The 22,318-nt window shown below is 47.2% G+C and overlaps 1 protein-coding gene across 1 annotated transcript in view; it reads right to left on the bottom strand.

Moving 5' to 3' along the window:
• The window catches only part of LOC147111533 (UDP-glucose:glycoprotein glucosyltransferase 1-like), a 680,288-nt gene that overhangs the window by 130,191 nt on the left and 527,779 nt on the right, over positions 1–22,318 (bottom strand). Inside the window, exon 24 of the mRNA XM_085999896.1 lies at positions 13,872–13,957. Coding sequence (XP_085856022.1) covers positions 13,872–13,957 — 86 coding nt within the window. The remainder of the gene's footprint in view (positions 1–13,871; positions 13,958–22,318) is intronic.

Below are 22,318 nucleotides of genomic sequence, written 5' to 3'. Positions count from 1 at the left end.
TCCAAGTCAATACCTTGCCCCCAATCCCATGTGCCTTAATTTTGCACGCTAATCTCTTATGTGGGACCTTATCGAAAGCCTTCTGAAAGTCCAAATACACCACATCCACTGGTTCTCCCTTATCTATTTTACCAGTTACATCCTCAAAAAGTTCCAGTAGATTAGTCAAGCATGATTTACCTTTTGTAAATCCATGTTGACTTTGTCCGATCCTGTCACTGCTTTCCAAGTGCTCTGCTATTATATCTTTTATAGTAGGCTCCAGCATTTTCCCCACTACCGATGTCAGGCTTACTGGTCTATAATTCCCCGCTTTTTCTCTACCACCTTTTTTGAATAGTGGGGTAACATTAGCTACCCTCCAATCCATGGGTACCGTTCCAGATTCTATCGAGTTCTGGAAGATGACCAGCAATGCATCTACTATCTCTAGGGCCACTTCCTTAAGTACCCTGGGATGTAGAGCATCAGGCCCTGGGGATTTATCGGCCTTCAGTCCCATCAATCTTCCTAACACCATTTCCCTACAAATACTGATTTCTTTCAGTTCCTCCCTTTCATCAGACCCTATGTTCCCCGACAACTCTGGGAGGTTATTTGTGTCCTCCTTTGTGAAGACAGAACCAAAGTATGTATTTAGTTGGTCTGCCATTTCCTTGTTTCCTATTATAAATTCCCCTGATTCTGACTGTAAGCGACCTACGCTTGACTTCACCAATCTTTTTCTCTTCACATATCTATAAAAGCTTTTACAGTCAGTTTTTATGTTCCCTGAAAGCTTACTCTCATATTCTATTTTACCTTTCTTAATTAATCCCTTTGTCCTCCTTTGTTGACTCCTAAACTGCTCCCAATCCTCAGGATTATTGCTTTTTCTAGCCAATTTATATGTCCTCTCCTTGGATCTTATGCTATCCCTAATTTCCCTGGTTAGCCACGGTTGAGTCACCTTTTTTGTTTTATTTTTATGCCAAACTGGGATGAACAAATTCTGTAGCTCATCCATTCGGTCTTTGAATGTTTGCCATTGCCTATCCACCGTCAACCCTTTGGGTGCCATTCCCCAATCAATCCTACCCAACTCGCTCCTCAGACCATCATAGTTTCCTTGATGAAGAATTCGATCATATTATGATCACTCCGACCCAAGGGGCCTCGTACAACAAGATTGCTAATTGATCCTTTCTCGTTACATAATACCCAGTCTAAGATTGCCTGATCTCTGGTTGGTTCCTCGACATATTGGTCCAGGAAACCATCCCGTAAACACTCCAGGAATTCCTCCTCCACAGTATTGTTACTAATTTGGTTGGCCCAATCTATATGTAGATTAAAGTCACCAACATGGGAGAGAGCAGGCACCAAGGTTTTCCGATGCAGCACTGGAGGCCTTGGTGGAGGAGGCTGAAAGAAGGAGAGATGTCCTGTATCCTCAAGGGAGCAGAAGGCCCTCCAGACACACGGTGAGAAGGCTGTGGGAGCAGATAGCCACGGAGGTCAATGCCAGATATTTAGCTCCAAGGATCTGGATCCAGTGTTGCAAACAGCCCGCCCAAAGAAGTGGATTACCAGCAGTTACTTTTGAATTACTGGGGTATCTCTACTTCGGGCGGTGAAAAATCCAAGGCAGACCGCAGGGGCACGGAGCAGGCGTTTCAACATCATAGACTGGTGAGCATAAACTTTCTGGCCCATTACAAGGCAACCTAGATAGGTATAAGTGGTGGGAACTAAATGGGAATTTTGTTAAATTGTCATTTTAGCCAATTTTCCCTCGATGTGTCCGTCTTCTCTCCTCCCCGTTAAGTAAAAGTGTGCTTTATGCATAATTATTTTCACTGTATAGCAATTTATTCTTTATTTCAATAAACACTGGTTTTCTTTGCACCAAACCACTGGTCTCGTTTTGTCTATATCGCTACTGAAATAAGTCCGGCGGTCAGAACCAAAGGGGAAGCGATTCGAACCGCACTGGGCTGGAACAGCTCAGACACACGGCTGACTGACCAGGCAAAGCCTCCAAAACCCCCCAAAAAACCCTACATGTCCTCTCTCAGGAATACAGCATTCGTGATCCCACCCCTGCCTCACCGCCAGTGCTCTTGCTGTTTCCTGTCAGCCAAGAGCAATTAGGGATGGGCAATAAATGCTGGCCTTGCCAGTGACGCCCACATCCCATGAATGAGTATAAAAAAGCCAGCCCAAACTGGAGCCACCATGCCGAGGTGGTGCAGTCTGAAGTCGGACCTTCTGGGCCTACAGTTGCTCGAGGTCATCCTCCAAGGCCATCTACAGTCTCCTCCACTGAAAGTCAGCAGCCTTCCATCAGCTATACTGCAGCTATTGGTGTAGCACTGTAGGAGCACTAGGACAGGCAAAGGCACAAGGAAGACAGGCAATAAGGGAAAGCACAAGGGTGAGTAGTTTAATTTTGTATGCAATATTGCAGATTTAATTGATAAATTTGGTTTGGAATGTGTTGGCTTCTTTTTGCATTGTGGCCAAGAGGACGATGCGATGGTCAGTGATAGAAGGAAGGTCAGAAGTGTGGGACTGTTGTTAAATGGGTTGAGGTTACTGGTATCGCACTTGAATAAGTTCTTCACATACAGCTCGAGCAGAAAGGGGTTGTCTAGGTTGCAGACTCACTTCCTCTTCTGCCTCCTCCTCCTTGTCCTGATGCTCTTGCTCCTCAGTTTGATAGGTGATGGCAAGGTTGTGCAGAATGCAGCATGCCAATACAAATCTTGAGACTCAGTCAGCTGAGTACTGCAGGCAGCGGAATTGTTGCTTCAGCACACCAATGGTGTGCTCTATTATATTTCTTCTGGCAGCTTGACTCTCACTATATGCATGCTGCGCACATGTGCCTGGGTTACAAAACGGAGTCATGAGCCATGTCGTCAGCAGATTGACCTTGTTGCCCAGTAGTCACCCTTCGGTTTGCCATTGTGGCTGAAATACAATGGCACAGAGGACTGCCGCAGAGTGAAAGCATCATGACTGCTACCAGGATACCGGGCATTGACCTGCGCTGCCTACAGTCACTCATGTTGAAGTTGGTTCAGGTACATGGCAGAGTTGACATGAGGCGCCAGTAAAGGAAGGTGCGTGCAGTCAATGACACTGCACCATGGGGAAGATGGCAACCCTTGCAAACTCTTTTGCTCATGTCGCCTGTGTCTCTCTGACAAGAGGGAATGAAATTAAGTTATCTCTCTTTGAATAGAGAGCCTCAGCGACCTCCCTTCTATAACAGTGGATGGCAAACTGCGAGATATTGCTTATATCTCCAGCACCAGGCTGGAAGGAGCCAGACGCATAAAAGTTTATGGCCACGGTCACCTTCACAGACACTGGCAATGCAGTCCTTGCCCTGCTCTGAGGTTAGAGTTGTGGCTGCAGTAGATGGCGGATTTTAGTGCCACCCTCCTTAGTGAAGTGCAAATGTCTCAACCATTGGTCCGTCGCTGAGGTTCAGGTGGGAGAACTGCTCCCTGAACATCCAGGGCGCACAGCGGTGGGAAATTTAAAACACTGATCTACCGAGCTGCTAGAGATAACGCTTTGGATAGGAATCACAAAATTTGGGAGATTCCCGGAGGGTTTGGAACCCTGGTCCTTGCCCCATACTTAACTACATATCATAGAATCATAGAAATTTACGGCCATTTGGCCCATCGCATCTGTGCCGGCCGAAAAAGAGCTTTCCAGCCTAATCCCACTTTACTGTTCTTGGTCTGTAGCCTTGTAGATTATGGCACTTCAAGTGCATATCCAAGGACTTTTTAAATGTGATGAGGGTCTCTGCCTCTACCACCCTTTCAGCCAGTGAGTTCCAGACCCCCACCAACCTCTGGGTGAAAAAAGTTCTCCTCAACTCCCCTGTAATCCTTCTACCAATTACTTTAATTCTATGCCCCCTGGTTATTGACCTCTCTGCTAAGGGAAATAGGTCCTTACTATCCACTCTACCTAGGCCCCTCATAATTTTATACACCTTAATTAAATCTCCCTTCAGCCTCCTCTGTTCCAAAGAAAACAACCCCAGCCTATACAATCTTTCCTCATAGCTAAAATTCTCCAGTCCTGGCAGCATCCTGGGAAATCTCCTCTGTACCCTGTCTAGTGCAATCACATTATTCCTATAGTGTGGTGGCCAGAACTGAATACAGTACTCTATCTGTGGCCTAACTCGTGTTTTATACAGTTCTAGCATAACCTCTCTATGCCTCGGCTAATAAAGGCAAGTATCCCATATGCCTTCTAAACAAACCTTATCTACCTGTCCTGCTACCTTCAGGGATCTGTGGAATGCACTCCAAGGTCTCTCTATTCCTCTACACTTCTCAGTGTCCTACCATTTATTATGTATTCCCTTGCCTTGTTAGCCCTCCCCAAATGCATTACCTCACACTTCTCCGGATTGAATTCCATTTGCCACTTTCTGCCCAGCTGACCAGTCCATTGATATCTACCTGCAGTCTACAGCTTTCTTCCTCACTATCAACCACACGGCCAATTTTTGTATCTTCTGCAAACTTCTTAATCATGCCTCCTACATTGAAGTCTAAATCATTGATATATACCACAAAAAGCAAGGGACCCAGTACTGAGCCCTGCAGAACCCCACTGGAAACAACAGTTCGGTCACAAAAACACCCTTCGACCATTACCCTATGCTTCCTGCCACTGAGCCAATTTTGGATCCAACTTGCCACTTTCCCTTGGATCCCATGGACTTTTACTTTTCTGACCAGTCTGCTATGTGGGACCTTGTCAATAGTCTTCCCAATATCGATGTAGACTACATCATAGAATCATAGAATGGTTACAGCACAGAAGGCCATTCGGCCCATTGAGCCTGCGCTGGCTCTCTGCAAGAGCACTTCAGCTAGTCCCACTCCCCCGCCCTTTCCCTGTAGCCCTGCAAATTATTTCCCTTCAGGTACTTATCCAATTCTCGTTTGAAAGCCACAATTGAATCTGCCTCCACCACCCTTTCAGGCAGTGAATTCCAGATCCTAACCACTCGCTGCGTAAAAATGTTTTTCCTCATGTCGCCTTTGGTTCTTCTGCCAATCACCTTAAATCTGTGTCTTCTGGTTCTCGACCCTTCCGCCAATGGGAACAGTTTCTCTCTATCTACTCTGTCTAAACCCCTCATGATTTTGAACACCTCTATCAAGTCTATCCACATAACTGAAGTCCCTCATCCCTGGAAGCATTCTTGTAAATCGTTTCTGCACCCTCGCTAAGGCTTTCACATCCTTCCTAAATTGTGGTGCCCAGAATTGGACACAATACTCCAGTTGAGGCCGAACCAGTGTTTCATAAATCTTCATCATAACTTCCTTGCTTTCGTACTCTATGCCTCTATTTATGAAGCCCAGGATCCCGTTTGCTTTTTTAACCGCTTTCTCAGCCTGCCCTGCCACCTTCAACGATTTGTGCACATATACCCTCAGGTCTCTCTGTTAATGCACCCCCTTTAGGATTGTACCCTTTAGTTTATATTTCCTCTCCTTGTTCTTCCTACCAAAATGTACCACTTTGCACTTTTTTGCGTTAAATTTCATCTGTCACATGTCCGCCCATTCCACCAGCCTGTCTATGTCTCCTTGAAGTCTATCACTATCCTCCTCACTGTTGACTATACTTCCAAGTTTTGTGTCAGCTGCAAATTTTGAAATTGTGCCCTGTACATCCAAGTCTAAGACATTAATATATATCAAGAAAAGCAGTGGTCCTAGTATCGATCCCTGGTGAACACCACTGTATACCTTCCTCCAGTCCGATAAACAACTGTTCACCACTACTCTCTGTTTCTTGTCACTTAGCCAAATCCATATCCATGCTGCTACTGTCCCTTTTATTCCATGGGCTTCAACTTTTCTGGCAAGCCTATTATGTGGCACTTTATAAAATGCCTTTTGGAAGTCCATGTACACCACATCAACCACATTGCCCTCATCAACCCTCTCTGTTACCTCATCAAAAAACTCGATCAAGTTAGTTAAACACAATTTGCCTTTAACAAATCCGTGCTGGCTTTCCTTAATTAATCCATACTTGTCCAAGTGACTTAATTTTGTCCCGGATTATCATTTCTTAAAGCTTCCCCACTACCGAGGTTAAACTGACTGGCCTGTAGTTGCTGGGTTTATCCTTAAACCCTTCTTTGAACAAGGGCGTAACATTTGCAATTCTCCAGTCCTCTGGCACCAGCCCTGTATCCAAGGAGGATTGGAAGATTACGGCCAGTACCTCCGCATTTTCGACCTTTACTTCCCTCAGCATCCTAGGATGCATCCCATCTGGTCCTGGTAACTTATCTACTTTAAGTACAGCCAGCCTTTCATACTCCTGCTTATCAATTTTTATCCCATCCAGTATCTCAACTACCTCCTCTTTCACTATGACTTTTGCAGCATCTTCTTCCTTGGTAAAGACATGCAAAGTACTCATTTAGTACCTCAGCCATGCCCTCTGCCTCCTTGCGTAGGTCTCCATTTTGGTCCCTAATGGGCCCCACCCCTCCTCTTACTACCCATTTACTATTTATATGCCTACAGAAGACTTTCAGATTCCCTTTTATGTTAGATGGCAATCTATTCTCATACTCTCTCTTTGCCTCTCTTATTTCCTTTTTCACTTCCCCTCTGAAATTTCTATATTCAGCCTGATTCTCACTTGTATTCTCAACATGACAACTGTCATACACCCCCTTTTTCTGCTTCATCTTACTCTCTATCTCTTTCATCATCCAGGGAGATCTGGTTTTGGTTGCCCGACCTTTCCCCCTCGTGGGAATGTACCCTGACTGTACTCGAACCATCTCCTCTTTAAAGGCAATCCATTGTTCCATTACAGTTTTGCCTGTCAATCTTTGATTCCAATTTACCCGGGCCAGATCCGTTCACAACACAGTGAAATTGGCTTTCCTCCAATTAAGTATTTTTACTCTAGATTGCACCCTGTCATTTTCCATAGCTAGTCTAAACCTTATGATACTGCGATCACTGTTCCCTAAATGTTCTCCTACTGGTAGCACGGTGGCATAGTGGTTAGCACTGTTGCCTCACAGCGCCAGGGACCCAGGTTCGAATCTGGCCTCGGGCGACTGTCTGTGTGGAGTTTGCACATTCTCCCCGTGTTTGCGTGGGTTTCCTCCGGGTGCTCCGGTTTCCTCCCACAGTCCAAAGATGTGCAAGTTAGGTTGATTGGCTATGATAAATTGACCCTTAGTGTTAGGGGGATTAAAATGTGTGGGGTTACGGGGATCGGGTGGGATATGTGTCGGTGCAGGCTCGATGGGCCGAAATGGCCTCGATCTGCACTGTGGGGTTTCTGTGATCTGTGACATATGCTCTACTTAACCCACCTCATTCCCCAGAACCAGATCCAGTAATGCTTCCTTCCACGTTGGGCTGGAAACGTACTGATCAAGAAAGTTCTCCTGAACACACTTCAGGAATTCTTCCCCCTCTCTGCCCTTTACACTATTACTATCCCAGTCTAAATTAGGATAGTTGAAGTCCCCTACTTTCATTAGTCTATAGTTCTTGCACCTCTCTGTAATTTCCCTGCAAATTTGCTCCTCTATATCCTTCCCACTAGTTGGCAGCCTATAGAATACATCTAGTAGTGTAATGGCATCTCTATTGTTTCTTAACTCTAACCAAATAGATTCTGTCCTTGACCCCTCCAGGACATCCTCTCTCTCCAGCACTGCAATATTCTGCTTAATCAATACTGCCACACCTTCTCTATCTTTCCTGAACACCTTATATCCAGGAATATTTAGTACCCAATCCTGCTCTTTTTTAAGCCTGGTCTCCGTTATCGCGCTACCCTCATCGCTCCTCCTTGTTACCTCTGCAAAAAATTCAATCAAGTTATTCAGACACGACCTTCCCTTAACAAATCCATGCTGACTGTTCTTGATTGATCCGTGGCTTTATAAATGATGATTAATAATGTCCCTCAAATTTTTTTCCAATAACTTGCCCATCACTAAGGTTATGCTGAGTGGCCTGTAATTACTCAGTCTATCCCTGGCTCTCTTTTTAAACAACAGTACAATGTTAGCAGTCCTCCAGCACCACACCTGTAGCCAGAGAGGATTGGATTCCTCCCTTGCTTCTCTTAACAACCGGGCATGGTGATTTATCTACTTTGAAAGATGCTAAACCCCTTAATACTTCCTCTCTCACTATGCTTACCTCATCTAATATTTCACACGCCTCCTCCTTAACTACAAGGTTTGCATCGTCCCTCTCTTTTGTGAAGACAGATGCAAAGCATTCATTAAGAACCATACCCACTTCTTCCGCCTCCACACACAGGTTACCTTTTTGGTCTCTAATAGGCCCTAATCTTTCTTTAGTTATCCTCTTGCTCTTTATGTATTTATAAAACATCTTGGGGTTTTCCTTGATGTTACTTGCATATACTTTTTCATGCCCTCTCTCTGCTTTCCTAACTTCCTTTATAATTTCGCTCCTGCACTTTCTATACTGCTCTAAGCTTTCTGCAGCATTTAGCTCTCGGTATCTGACAGAAGCTTAGCATTTATTGCCTTATCCTACCCTGTCTGCTCCTTGACATCCAGGGGCCACTAGATTTGGGAGTCCCACACTTTTTTTTTGTGGGAACCTATTTGCTCTGAACCCTCACTATCTCCTCCTTGAATGCCTCCCACTGCTCTGACACTGATTTACCTTCAAGTTGCTGTTTCAAGTCCACTTTTACTAAATCACATTTCACTGGCCTTTCCCCAATTGAAAACTTTTACTCCTGGTCTATCTTTGTCCTTTTCCATAACTACGCTAAATCTAACTGAATTATGATCACTACCATCAAAATGCTCTCCCACTGATAGCCCTTCCACCTGCCCAGCTTGATTCCTCAAAACTAGATCCAGAACCACCCCCTCTCTTGTTGGACTTGCTACGTACTGGCTAAAAAAGTTCTCCTGAATTCATTTTGAGAATTCTGCGCCCTCTATACCTTTTACACTGATTCTATTCCAGTTAATATTAGGGTAGTTGAAATCCCCTACTATTACTGCCCTATTGTTTTTGCACTTCTCAGAGTATTTGCCTACGTATTTGCTCTTCTATCTCCCTCTGGCTGTTTGGGGCGCTATAGTACACTCCCAGCGGTGCGATTGCCCCTTTTTGTTCTTCATTTCAATCCATATGGCCTCATTTGATGATCCTTCTAACATATCATCCCTCCTCATAGCTGTAATTGTTTCTTTAACCAATATTGTGACCCCCCTCCTTTTTTATCCCCCTTTTTATCTCATCTGAAAACCCTGTAACTGGGAATGTTGAGCAGCCATTCCTGCCCTTCTTTCAGCCATGTTTCAGTAATAGCTACGATATCATACTTCCACATGTCAATCTGTGCCCTCGGCTCATCTGCCTTATTTGCTAGACTGCTTGCATTGAAGTATATACCATTAAGCACTGCCAAACCCCTTTGTTGTCTATTTTTTAGCTTTGTTTCCTCTGCCTTCCAAACTCACTTACTAATTTAATGCCTTCCATTTCCAGCTTGCACTCTCTCCCTTCTGAATCTATGCTCAGGTTCCCATCCCCCTGCCAAGCTAGTGTAAACCCTCCCCAACAGCACTAGCAAACCTCCCGGTATGTTGAGATGTAACCTGTCTGGCTTGTACAGGTCCCACCTTCCCCCAGAACCGGACCCAATGCCTTAAGGACCTAAAACTGTCCCTCCTTCACCATCTCTCCAACCACGCATTCATTTGCTATATCCTCCTATGTCTGAAAGAAATCAGTATTTGTAGGGAAATGGTGTTAGGGAAATTGATGGGATTGAAGGCCGATAAATCCCCAACGCCTGATAATCTACATCCTAGGGTACTTAAGGAAGTGGCCCTAGAAATAATAGATGCATTGCTGATCATCTTCCAACATTCGATGGAATCTGGAACAGTACCCATGGATTGGAGGGTAGCTAATGTTACCCCACTATTCAAAAAAGGTGGTAGAGAGAAAACGGGGAATTACAGACCGGTAAGCCTGACATCGGTAGTGGGAAAAATGCTAGAGTCCATTATAAAAGATGTAATAGCAGAGCACTTGGAAAACAATGACAGGATCGGACAAAGTCAACATGGATTCACAAAAGGTAAATCGTGCTTGACTAATCTACTGGAATTTTTTGAGGATGTAACTGGTAAAATAGATAAGGGAGAACCAGTGGATGTGGTGTATCTGGATTTTCAGAAGGCCTTCGATAAGGTCCCGCATAAGAGATTAGCGTGTAAAGTTAAGGCACATGGGATTGGGGGCAAGGTATTGACTTGGATAGAGAACTGGTTGGCAGACAGAAAGCAAAGAGTTGGAATAAACGGGTCTTTTTCCGAGTGGCAGGCAGTGACTAGTGGGGTACCGCAGGGATCGGTCCTTGGACCCCAGCTATTCATAATATATATTAATGATCTAGACAAGGGAACTAGATGTAATATCTCCAAATTTGCAGACGACACAAAGCTGGGTGGGCATGTGTGCTGTGAGGAGGATGTCGAGAAACTCCAGGATGTTTTTGACATGCTGGGTGATTGGGCAGAAACATGGCAGATGCAATATAACATGGATAAATGTGAGGTTGTCCACTTTGGTGGCAAAAACAGAAAGGCAGATTATTATCTAAATGGCAATAGATTGGGAGAAGGGGAAGTGCAACGAGACCTGGGTGTCCTTGTGCACCAGTCGCTGAAGGTAAGCATGCAGGTGCAGCAAGCGGTTAAGAAGGCAAATGGTATGTTGGCCTTCATAGCGAGAGGGTTTGAGTACAGGAACAAGGATGTCTTGCTGCAGTTGTACAGGGCCTTGGTGAGACCACATCTTGAGTATTGTGTGCAGCTTTGGTCGGCTTATCTGAGGAAGGATGTTCTTGCCATGGAAGGAGTTCAGCGAAGATTCACCAGGCTGATACCTGGGATGGCAGGAATGACGTATGAGGAGAGATTGGGTCGATTGGGCTTGTACTCGCTGGAGTTTAGAAGAATGAGAGGTGATCTCATTGAAACTTATAAAATTCTGACAGGACTTGACAGACTAGATGCAGGAAGGATGTTCCCGATGGTCGGGGAGTCCAGAACCAGGGGACACAGTCTAAGGATAAAGGGTAGGCCATTTAGGACAGAAATTAGGAGGAATTTCTTCACCCAGAGAGTGGTGAACCTGTGGAACTCTCTACCACAGAAGGCGGTGGAGGCCAGTTCATTAAATATATTCAAGAAGGAGTTGGATATATTTCTTAAGGCTAAAGGGATGAAGGGGTATGGGGAGAAAGCAGGGACCGGGTACTGAATTTGGATGATCAGCCATGATCGCATTGAATGGCGGAGCAGGCTCGAGGGGCCGAATGGCCTACTCCTGCTCCTATCTTCTATATGTTTCTATGTACTCACTTGCGTGTGGCACCGAGAGTAATCCGGAGATTACTACCTTTGAAGTCCTGCTTATTAATCTCTTTTCTAGCTCCCTAATAACTGCCTGCAAGACCTCATCCCTCTTTCTACCTATGTATAACCATCGCCCTCACCAGTATTGGTTAGAGAGCGCGATGCACTCAGGGGACTCCTGCACTACCTTGCACTACCTATATTTGTTGCTAGAACTTAGTCCTGCCACCTCCTCTTGGTGCCAGTGTGATGTGTGACCTCTTATACCTAGGCTCATGCTTCTAAATGCTACCTGTGTGATTGGAATATGTGAGCTAGTTGGCTGATGCATGTTATAAGCCTCTTGGCACTGAGGTGGCCCTCATCTTATGGAAGCCCTGAGATGGAACTATTGCAGGCTGCACCTCTTTGTGCTACTACATGGGCAGCATGGCCCTGCTTCCTTTCTGCCATATGTATAAGCAGTTGAAAGGACTAGGTGGAGCGCGCGGATGCGGTGCTATCCTGAGACAGCACTGTCATATGAGCACACATCTGCCATGCTACTGGAACTGGGCACTGGCTCTGCATGACCAGTCTCCTATGGGAAAGAAGAGGCACCCCTTAGATCAGTGAAGCCTGGAAAGATACTTGTCTGAATCCAGTCCCACTCACTCAAAGGCCAGAAGAGAGAACTGTCTTCACTTTTGTGCCCAAGACCTCTACAACAGCAGTTTGAGCATCCAAGGCTGTCTTCAGGGCCATTGTGGTGGGGGAATCCACTACACATTGGCCTAGAACTGCCACATGCTCCAGGGTGGACTACAGCGTTGCAAAGTCCCACATGATGTGGTTGATGCATATTTCTAATTGCTCTGCCATCTGTTGTACACACATCACCGGATACTGTCCTTAGTGCCTGCAGATACATAGGGCAGATTTAGCATAACAGAAAGTGGCACATTACTAAACAGCTTCCAGCGAACGCAGTTCAGTAGAAGGGACCTAAGATCACAGAGACTTACTGGAGCTAAATTGAAACTAAACATGGGGCTAGAACGGTGTTCCTCAAAAAAGAAGTTCAGATGAAGAATCTCCTTCAGCCAATTTAATCCGTCCTTTCAGAATACTAAACCTACCATCTCCCATTGCCTGCATCAAGTATGCTCTAATCTTGGAGTAAGTTTCACATGTACACCAAGGCCCTATATAATTGGAGTAAGACTTCTTTACTCCTGTACTCAAATCCTCTTATAATGAAGGCCAGCATACCATTTGCCTTCCTAATGGCTTGCTGCACCTGCACATTCACTTTCAGTGACTCATGTACAAGGACACCCAGGTCCCTTTGAGCATCTGCATTCCCCAATCTTTCACCATTTAGGAAATACTCTGCCTTTCTGTTTTTTCTACCAAAGTGGATAACTTCACATTTATCCACATTATATTCCATCTGCCATGTTCTTGTCCACTCACTGAGCCTGTCGAGATCCCCTTGAAGCCGCTTCACATCCTCTACGCAACTGACACCTAGCTTTGTTTCATCAGCAAATTTGGAAATGTTACATTTAGTCCCCTCATCCAAATCATTGATATAGATTGTGAATAGCTGGGGCCCAAGCACCGATCCTTGTGGTACCCCACTAGTCACAGCCTGTCATCCTGAAAAAGACCCATTTATCCCTACTCTTTGTTTTCTGTCTGTTAACCAGTTCTCAATCCATGCTAGTATATTATCCCCAATTCCATGTGCCCTAATTTTGTTCACCAACCTGAGTGGAAATTTTTGAGACGAAAATAACTTTTTAAAAAACTTACTGTATTACAATGTATACTGTCGAAAATAAGTTATCAATCAGGAAATTCAAGATAACTGCAAAAATCTCATAGTTTGGATAATATAATCTGTTCAAACCAATTAGAATATCAACTGAACACCTGAATTACACCATAGGAGCAATTTTACAAGTTCACACGCCTGCTGCATAGCCTCATCTGTCGGCAGGACATATTGTGAATTCAGTCACCTGCTATCTATCCAATTCATTAAATATATTCAAGGAGTTGGATATATTTCTTAAGGCTAAAGGGATCAAGGGGTATGGGGAGAAAGCACGGACAGGGTACTGAATTTGGATGATCAGCCATGATCGCATTGAATGGCGGAGCAGGCTCGAGGGGCCGAATGACCTACTCCTGCTCCTATCTTCTGTGTTTCTATGTTTCCTTGATCTTCTGTTCACAGAAAATTGTGGAGGCGTGTGCCCAAATCACTGATATGCTCATGGCAGGTGAGGCTTTGTCCCGGTGAATAAACTCATAGTATTACTCCTACTATAAACACCTTGTAACTCACTGGCAGTTATCTATGATCATATATCAATAATCAAAGAAGCAGGAAATAATTAAATAAACCCAGACTTTAATTTTGTTGTTGTTGTTAGAATACCTTGTGATCGACTCCCAGATCCCCTTGCCTTCCGAATCCTCATCACTGAGAAGATCTTCATTTACTTTATCGGGCTTTTTGTGTACCTGTAAGTAAATAAAAATAAAACTGGAATTGACATCATTTATAACTGACGCACATGAAACACACTGTTTTGAAGAAGGGTCAAACCCGAAACGTCAACTCAAATTTCTCTCCACGGATGTTGCCTGACTTGCTGAGTTTTTCCAGCATTTTCTGTTGTTATTTCACATGAAACACACTATTGTGTACAACAAACCCAAGTTTACAATATTGCAAAGAGTGAACTAATTTTTCTGACAAGAGTGTTAGAGTGTTAATATATTGCTCGCTCCAAGTATTGGCCATAGAATTATCTCATCGATAACTTTAAAGACACTGGCCTAGAAATTCAGTTGGCTGCGCCAGCCGTTAGCGCCTTAGGAGGAGCAGATCTCGAGCGCTAGGCGCTTAGCGCCCGGGCGCTGAGCGATCTGCGCCTCGCCCCAACTTCAGTAGACATTTAGCGCCGGCACAAAGTCTTTGCGCGCGCTCAGCTGCGCGCACAGATCATGACGTCATTTCGTCGTGCAACGCCCTTTGTGCGCCCGGAACCGGAACTTCACTCGCGCCGCCCCATTGTGCGCCGGGCGGCCCTAACGACTGTGAAGTGGAACGGTACACAGCCGAGGCGGGCCGCGGGAAGCGCAAATTAAAGGGCACTTACCCTGCACTATAAAGGGCAGCCATTTTGCAGCATTCACTCTTGTGCAACGGATTTTTGGAGAGAGACCAAGCAAGAGAGCTTACTGCTTTGGCCCAACACTAGGACAGGTCTTTTTGGCTTCAGGCCAGAGCTTTGCAATTATCTTTGCCTTCATTGAGATCTCAGTGTTTGCCAGCATATTATGGGGGCTGCATTGGGTGCCAACGCTGAGTTTCAGCCTTATGTCGGAAGGGCTTACAGATGCCGTGAGAGAGTGGCAGCCCTGGCTAGACGCAGAGGGGGCAACAGGCGTCGCCAAGTGAGGCCTTACCCACCCAGGGTATACCGCCAGCAGTTCTCCTATCTCAACATGTCTGCCGCGCAGTGTGTTAGGAGGCTGCGATTCAGAAGGGAGGTGGTTGCAGACATCTGCCAGCTGCTTCACAGAGATCTGCGTCCACAGCTGATGCGCAGGACGTCTCTGTCGGTGGCAGTGAAGGTGACGGTGGCTCTCAACTTCTATGCCACCGGCTCCTTCCAATCCGCTGCTGGGGACATCGCTAACATCTCCCAGTTCGCCGTGCATTGCTGCATCCGCCAGGTGACCAATGCCCTTTTCAGAAGGAGACGTCAATTCATCTCCTTCCCCATGACCCTGGACAAGCAGCAGCAGCGTGCAGTGGGATTTGCAAGAATAGCGGGCTTCCCCATGGTGCAGGGCGCCATTGACTGCACGCATGTGGCTTTGCGGGCACCTCTGGAGCATGCCGAGGATTACCGCAACCGGAAGGGCTACCATTCCCTCAACGTACAGCTGGTGTGTGACCACAGGCAGCGCATCCTAGCTGTCAATGCCCGCTTTCCAGGCAGCAGCCACGATGCCTTTATCCTGCGACAGACAACTGTGGCTGACATGTTCCAGGCACAGCCTCACCCAAGAGGATGGCTTATTGGGGACAAAGGCTATCCTTTGTGTACCTGGCTCATGACCCCGCTCCGCGCGCCCACGACCCCTGCTGAAGAGGCAAGGAGTCTGCAGGACTTCGGGGCAGCACAGGCCAGGAGTCTGCAGGACTTCGGGGCAGCACAGGCGCTTCCAGCCAAGTGCTTAGTCGTGCCATGCAATCACTGGCTGGTCTGATGCAGACACAGATCAGAGCCACACGGGCACTAACTGCTGCCACCCTCGCTGGATCGGCCAGCAATCGCCGGGGCCCTCGCCGCGCCACAGCAGCCCAGCAGTCTGTGCTTCAGCAGATTGCTGCGCATGCTGCAGTACTGGCCCGTGCGAGTGCCAGTGTATCGGCCGACCAGGGAGTGCCTGTGCTCTGTCAGGTTGGCTGCTGCCAACACTGTCACTCCTCCACTGCAGCTGCCACCACCCGTAGGACAGACTGCTGCCGCCCAAGCAGAGTTGGAGCAGTCAGCAGCCGGGTCCTCCAGGTCCAGAGCTGGTCCAGGCCGTCCCCCAAGGGCATCTGCCGACTCACCATCTGACCCTCAGCAGCCTTCCCCCAGCCTTGCTGCAGCCACTGGGGTCCCATTGAGGAGGAGCTGCAGGGGCAAATCGCGCAAGCGAGGGGGATCACCCTCGCAGGCGAAAAAGTAGAAGGTGTGGCAAAATGTTTTTTTTATATGAAGGCCGACAATGTTGTGTTTGTTTTTTATATGAAGGCCGACATTGTTGTGTTTGTATTTTATATGAAGGCCGACAATGTTGTGTTTGTTTTTTATATGAAGGCCGAGGATCATGGTCATTTTTGTTTAACTGTTTTTTTCATTTACTCCAGGTTGTGAGAGCCTGCTATGTGTCTGACTGTTTTTTGGGGGTTTCTCTGTATTTGTTTGTCATGCGGGAAGGGCACAGAGTTTGTAAAATAAAAAATTGTCTTTATTCAGATTGTCCATGTTTGCACTTTGAACTATTTGTTGCCTTGACCGGCTGAGGGTTTGCGGAGCGGCTCCATTCAAGTTCTTTCAACGTCACAAGCCATTCCCTGAGAGGGGGCCTAGAACCGACTTGCAATAATCCGCCAACGGATGGCCCTTGCACTTTGTGCCTCCCTCCCGTCTTGGTGCTCCTCCTCCTCCTCCTCCTCCTCCTCTGCCTCTGGTGGTCCTCCATTGTCTGCTGGCAGTGGTTGAGTCCTGACGATAGCCAGGTTGTGCAGCATGCAGCACACTACAACAAAATGGGAGACTCGCTCAGGTGAGTACTGAAGGGCTCCCCCGGAATGGTCCAGACAGCGGAACCGTTGCTTGAGCATGCCGATTGTGTGCTCAATGATGTTCCTGGTCGCTTGATGGCTGTCATTGTATCGTTCTTCAGCAGGGGTGCTGGGCGCACGGAGCGGGGTCATCAGCCAGGTGCACAAATGATAGCCCTTGTCCCCGACAAGCCAGCCTCCTGGGTGAGCCGGGGCTTCGAAAATGTCTGCCACAGAAGTCTGGCGCAGGATGAAGTCATTGTGGCTGCTGCCTGGAAAGCGGGCATTGGCAGCTAGTATGAGCTGCCTGTGGTCACACACCAACTGGACATTGAGCGAATGGTATCCCTTCCGGTTGCGGTAATCCTCAGCATTCTGTAGAGGTGCCCGCAAAGCCACATGCGTGCAGTCAATGGCGCCCTGGACCATGGGGAAGCCCGCTATTCTTGCAAATCTCATTGCACGCTCTTGCTGCTTGTCCGGGGTCATGGGGAAGGAGATGTACTGACGTCTCCTTCTGAAGAGGGCATTCGTCACCTGGCGGATGCAGCAATGTACCGTGAACTGGGAGATATTGGCAATGTCCCCAGTAGCGGATTGGAAGAAGCCGGTGGCATAGAAGTTGAGAGTCACTGTCACCTTCACTGCCACCGACAGAGACGTCCTGCTCCTCAGCTGCGGCTGCAGATCTCTCTGAAGCAGGTGGCAGATCTCAGTGAGCACCTCCCTTCTGAATCGCAGCCTCCGAACACACTGCTCCTCAGACATGTTGAGATATGAGAACTGCTGGTGGTAGACCCTGGGTGGGTAAGGCCTCCTGTGCCGACACCTGTTGGCCCTTCTCCGTCTGGCCATGACTGGCACTCTCTCTCGACGTCTCTGAGCCCCTTGAATGCAATGCAGAAACCCAATGTTTCCACCCATTGCAGCCCCCTTTATATGTGGCGACTCAAGGCTATGGCACTGAAAGTTAAATCCAAGTGCAAAGCTCTGGCCTGAAGCCAGAAGTACCTGTGCGAGCGCTGAGTGAAAGCAGAAAGCTCTCTCCCTTTGTCTCTCTCCAAATCTCTCTCTCTCACACAGGAGTGGAACAAAATGGCTGCCACAAAGAATGCAGGAAGAGTCCCCTTTAAATAGCGCCCCCCGCGCCCCACAGCGACTGGGAACCGTTCCACTCAACCAGTCACTGGGGGCGCCAGGCGTACAGAAGGGTGGCGCCACTGAAGTTCCGGTTTGGGGCGCACCAAGGGCGTTGCACCATCAAATGACGTCAGGATCTGCGCGCGCAGCTGAGCGGGCGCTGCTGTTTTGCGCCGCCGCTAAATCTTGACTGAAGTTCGTGAGAGGCGCAGATCGCGCCCGGGCGCTAGCCGCTTCGCGCCCCACTTCTCCTCCTCCTAAGGCGCTAGCGGCTGGTGCTAACAACTGAATTTCTAGGCCTTAGTGTTTTCAAGGGGAGACTGAGTAGACACTTGAGGGAAATAAACTTGCAGGGCTACAGGGATAGAGTGGGGGAATGGGACTGACTGGATTGCTCTACAGAGAGCCGGCACGGACTCGATGGGCCAAATGGCCTCCTTCTGTGCCGTTATGACTCTATGGGCTGGATTTTGTGAATGGAGACGTGCTGGAGGCGGGACTGCTGCTTGTCGGGTCTAAGTCCCGCCTCCATCATGTTCTGGCCAACCAAAGGGATTTCCCCCAATTGACCTTGTTAAGCCCGCCCTGCGGGCTCAGTAGGCCAATTAGGTGGAAGTCATTGACAGAGCACATCAACGTCTGACGTGCCATCTGTCAAGACTTCTTGAAAGAAGAAATGTCATCTTCACATGTGAAGTTGTCAAACACTGATATTCTGTGTAGTTTGATGAGTCCTTGTGTTCAGGACTCATCAAACATTTCAACTTTGTAGAAAGCAGATGACTGTTGGTTTGGAGGATCCAACAGTCAGTCTGTGAAATCTACAATGAAGATGTCGGGACTCCGGAACCACCGAGGCTGAAGGCTGTAGGCAGAAACAAAGGTAAGTGAACATTTTATAACACTTAACACTCAGCTCATATACTTACCACTCCACACTTGCACCCATCACTCAGCTCTACATCTCACTTTCAGGCCCCTCCGACCCCCGCAGACCTCCTACTCAACTCCTCCAACCCAGCGGGGTTCTCCGAGGTCGGGAAGCCTTCACTTGAAAAGGTAAAATGGCACTAATCCTTTTTTCTGCCTGTTAACTACCTGGTAACAGGCAGATAAAAGGATTTAATCCCTTTCCCGCCTGAAGGAGACGGGACCCAAAGCAGGACATCTTCCTGCCTCATGGCAAAAGGGCACGGAGTCGGGATGTGGGTGGTTTTGCCATCCGCCCCCACTTTCTGCAACTTTACCGGCTGTCCCGCCTCCATACCCGCCTCCTCGGGGCTGACAAAATCCAGCCCTATGACTCTATGACCCTCTGATTCTCCAATGCAACCGTGAAGGTGGTCGTGGAACAACTGAAGAACAGGAATGAGATTGAGCAGCAGTGGAGAGAGGTGGCAGGGCAGGTCAATGACAGCAGCATAGGTATAAGGACCTGGTTGCAGTGCAGTAAGAAATTTAAAGACCTTACCAGGACTGCCAAGGTAAGACTTGTTGAAATGCTCCTTGAGAGACAAGCTTGGAGCTATTGGGGGTTAAATTGGATAGCCCCCAAAAATGGGCAGGGGGATCACGATGCGAGATTAATCTGCGCCCGTTCAGTGTAATGCAGGCAGCACGCCAACTTCGTTATAATGATTTCTGCATGCAGCCAGCGCAACTGCGCTGTTGTTGGCTACACGCATCAGCAGGGGACCCAATATCGTTAGTAACCTGCACTACTTAAAGGCAGCCTGCACTACTTAAAGCTAGCATGCACCTCTTAAAAGGGAGATGGAATGTGGTTGGTGCAGGTTCTGGGAGTAATTCTGCAACTGAATCTAACCTGGGAAAGAGTGAAGAATGCCTGACCATGGGGGAGAGCGGGCATTCAGTTTTTCGGATCCTGCACTGGAGTTCTTGTTGGAGGAAGTGGATAGGAGAGATGTCCTATACCCTCGGGGGGTTGCGGGGGGGTAGGAAGTCCTCCAGACACATGATGAGAAGGCAGTGGGAACAGATAGCCTTGGAGGTCAATGCCAGGAGCGTAGCCCCAAGGACATGGATGCAGTGCCTCACATGAGTGGTCAAGATCAGTGAATTCTTCTTCAAATGCCAATCCTACCAACTGCACCACTAGCCTCAGCCACTGCTCAATTCACCACACCCACATCACGCACCTACCAACAATCTCTCTCAATCAGAACATAAGAATTAGGAGTAGGAGTAGGCAATATGGCCCCTCGAGACTGCCCCGCCATTCAAAAGAACATAAGACGTAAGAGCAGGAGTAGGTCATTTGGCCCCTCGAGCCTGCTCTGCCATTCAATAAGATCATGGCTGATCTGATCTTGGCCTCAACTCCACTTCCCTGCCCGCTCCCCATAACCCTTCACAGAAAATCACAGAATCACAGAAACCCCACAGTGCAGATAGAGGCCATTTCGGCCCATCGAGCCTGCACCGACACATATCCCACCCGATCCCCGTAACCCCAACACATATCCCACCCTATCCCCATAACCACACGTATTTAATCCCCCTAACACTAAGGGTCAATTTATCATAGCCAATCAACCTAACCCGCACATCTTTGAACTGTGGGAGGAAACCGGAGCACCCGGAGGAAACCCACGCAAACACGGGGAGAATGTGCAAACTCCACACAGTCACCCAAGGCCGGATTCGAACCCGGGTCCCTGGCGCTGTGAGGCAACAGTGCTAACCACTATGCCACCGTGCTGCCCTTGACTCCCTTATTGTTCAAAAATCTCCAACTTAAATATATTCAATGACCCAGCCTCCACATCTCTTTGGCGAAGAGAATTCCAAAGATGCACGACCCTCTGAGAGAAGAAATTCCTCCTCATTTCTGATTTAAATGGGTGCCCCCTTATTCTGAAATTATGCCCCCTAGTTCTAGATTCCCCTCCGAGGGGAAACATCCTCTCTGCATCTACCCTGTCAAGCCCCTTCAGAATCTTATATGTTTCAATAAGATCCCCTCTCATTCTTCTAAACTCCAATGAGTATAGGCCCAACCTGCTCAACCTTTCTTCATAAGACAACCCCTTCATCTCCAGAATCAACCTCGTGAACCTTCTCTGAACTGCCTCCAATGCAAGTATATCCTTCCTTAAATAAGGAGACCAAACTGTACGCAATACTCCAGGTGTGGTCTCACCAACGTCCTGTACTGTTGTAACAGGACTTCCCAACTTTTATACTACATTCCCTTTGTAATAAAGGCCAACACTCCATTTGCCTTCCTAATTACTTGCTGTACCTGCATGCTAACTTTTTGTGATTCATGTACAAGGACCCCCAGGTCCCTCTGTACCTCAGCATTTTGTAATCTCTCCCCATTTAAATAATAATTTGCTTTTTTATTTTACTTACCAAAGTAGATAACCTCACATTTTCCCACATTAAACTCCATCTGCCAGTTTTTTGCCCACTCACTTTGGAGATTCTTTGCATCCTCCACACAATTTGCTTTCCCACCTATCTTTGTATCATCAGCAAATTTGGCTACATTATATTCGGTCCCTTCATCCAAGTCATCAATATAGATTGTAAATAGTTGAGGCCCCAGCACTGATCCCTGCGGCACCCCACTAGTTACCGTTTGTCAACCTGAAAATGACTAATTTATCCCGACTCTGTTTTCTGTTAGTTAGCCAATCCGCTATCCATGCTAATATATTGCCACCAACCCTGTGAGCTCTTATCTTGTGCAGTAACATTTTATGTGGCACCTTATCGAATGGCTTCTGGAATTCCAAATACACGACATCTACTGGTTCCCCTTTATCCACCTTGCACGTTACGTCCTCAAAGAACTCCAGCAAATTTGTCAAACATGATTTCCCTTTCATAAAACCATGCTGACTCTGCTTGACTATATATTATGAGTTTCTAAATGTCCTGCTACCTCTTCCTTAATGATGGACTCCAGCATTTTCCTAACGACAGATGTTAGGCTAACTGGTCGATAGTTGCCTGCCTTCTGTCTACCTCCTTTCTTAAATAGGGGCGTTACATTTGCGGTTTTCCAGTCCGCTGGGACTTCTCCAGAATCCAGGGAATTTTGGTAGATTACAACCGATGCATCCACTATTTCTGCAGCCACCTCTCTTAAGACTCTAGGTTGCAACGGGTCCAGGGGACTTGTCCACCTTTAGTCCCATTAGTTTGCCTAGTACTTTCTCTCTGGTGATAGTGATTGTTTTAAGTTCCCCCTCCCCCCTACCACCTCAATAGCTCCTTGATTATCCATTATCAGGATGCTTTTAGTGTCTTCTACTGTGAAAACCGATACAAAATATTTGTTCAAAGTCTTCGCCATTTCCCTGTTTCCCATTATTAATTCCCCAGACTCGCCCTCGAGGGGACCAACGTTTACTTTAGCTACT

This window comes from Somniosus microcephalus, chromosome 10 (genome assembly GCF_052327205.1).
Source record: "Somniosus microcephalus isolate GS21.2 chromosome 10, FLI_Smic_1.0, whole genome shotgun sequence".
Taxonomy (NCBI): domain Eukaryota; kingdom Metazoa; phylum Chordata; class Chondrichthyes; order Squaliformes; family Somniosidae; genus Somniosus; species Somniosus microcephalus.
The sequence above is the reverse complement of the archived record's forward strand: the minus strand, read 5'-3'. Positions and strand labels throughout refer to the sequence as shown.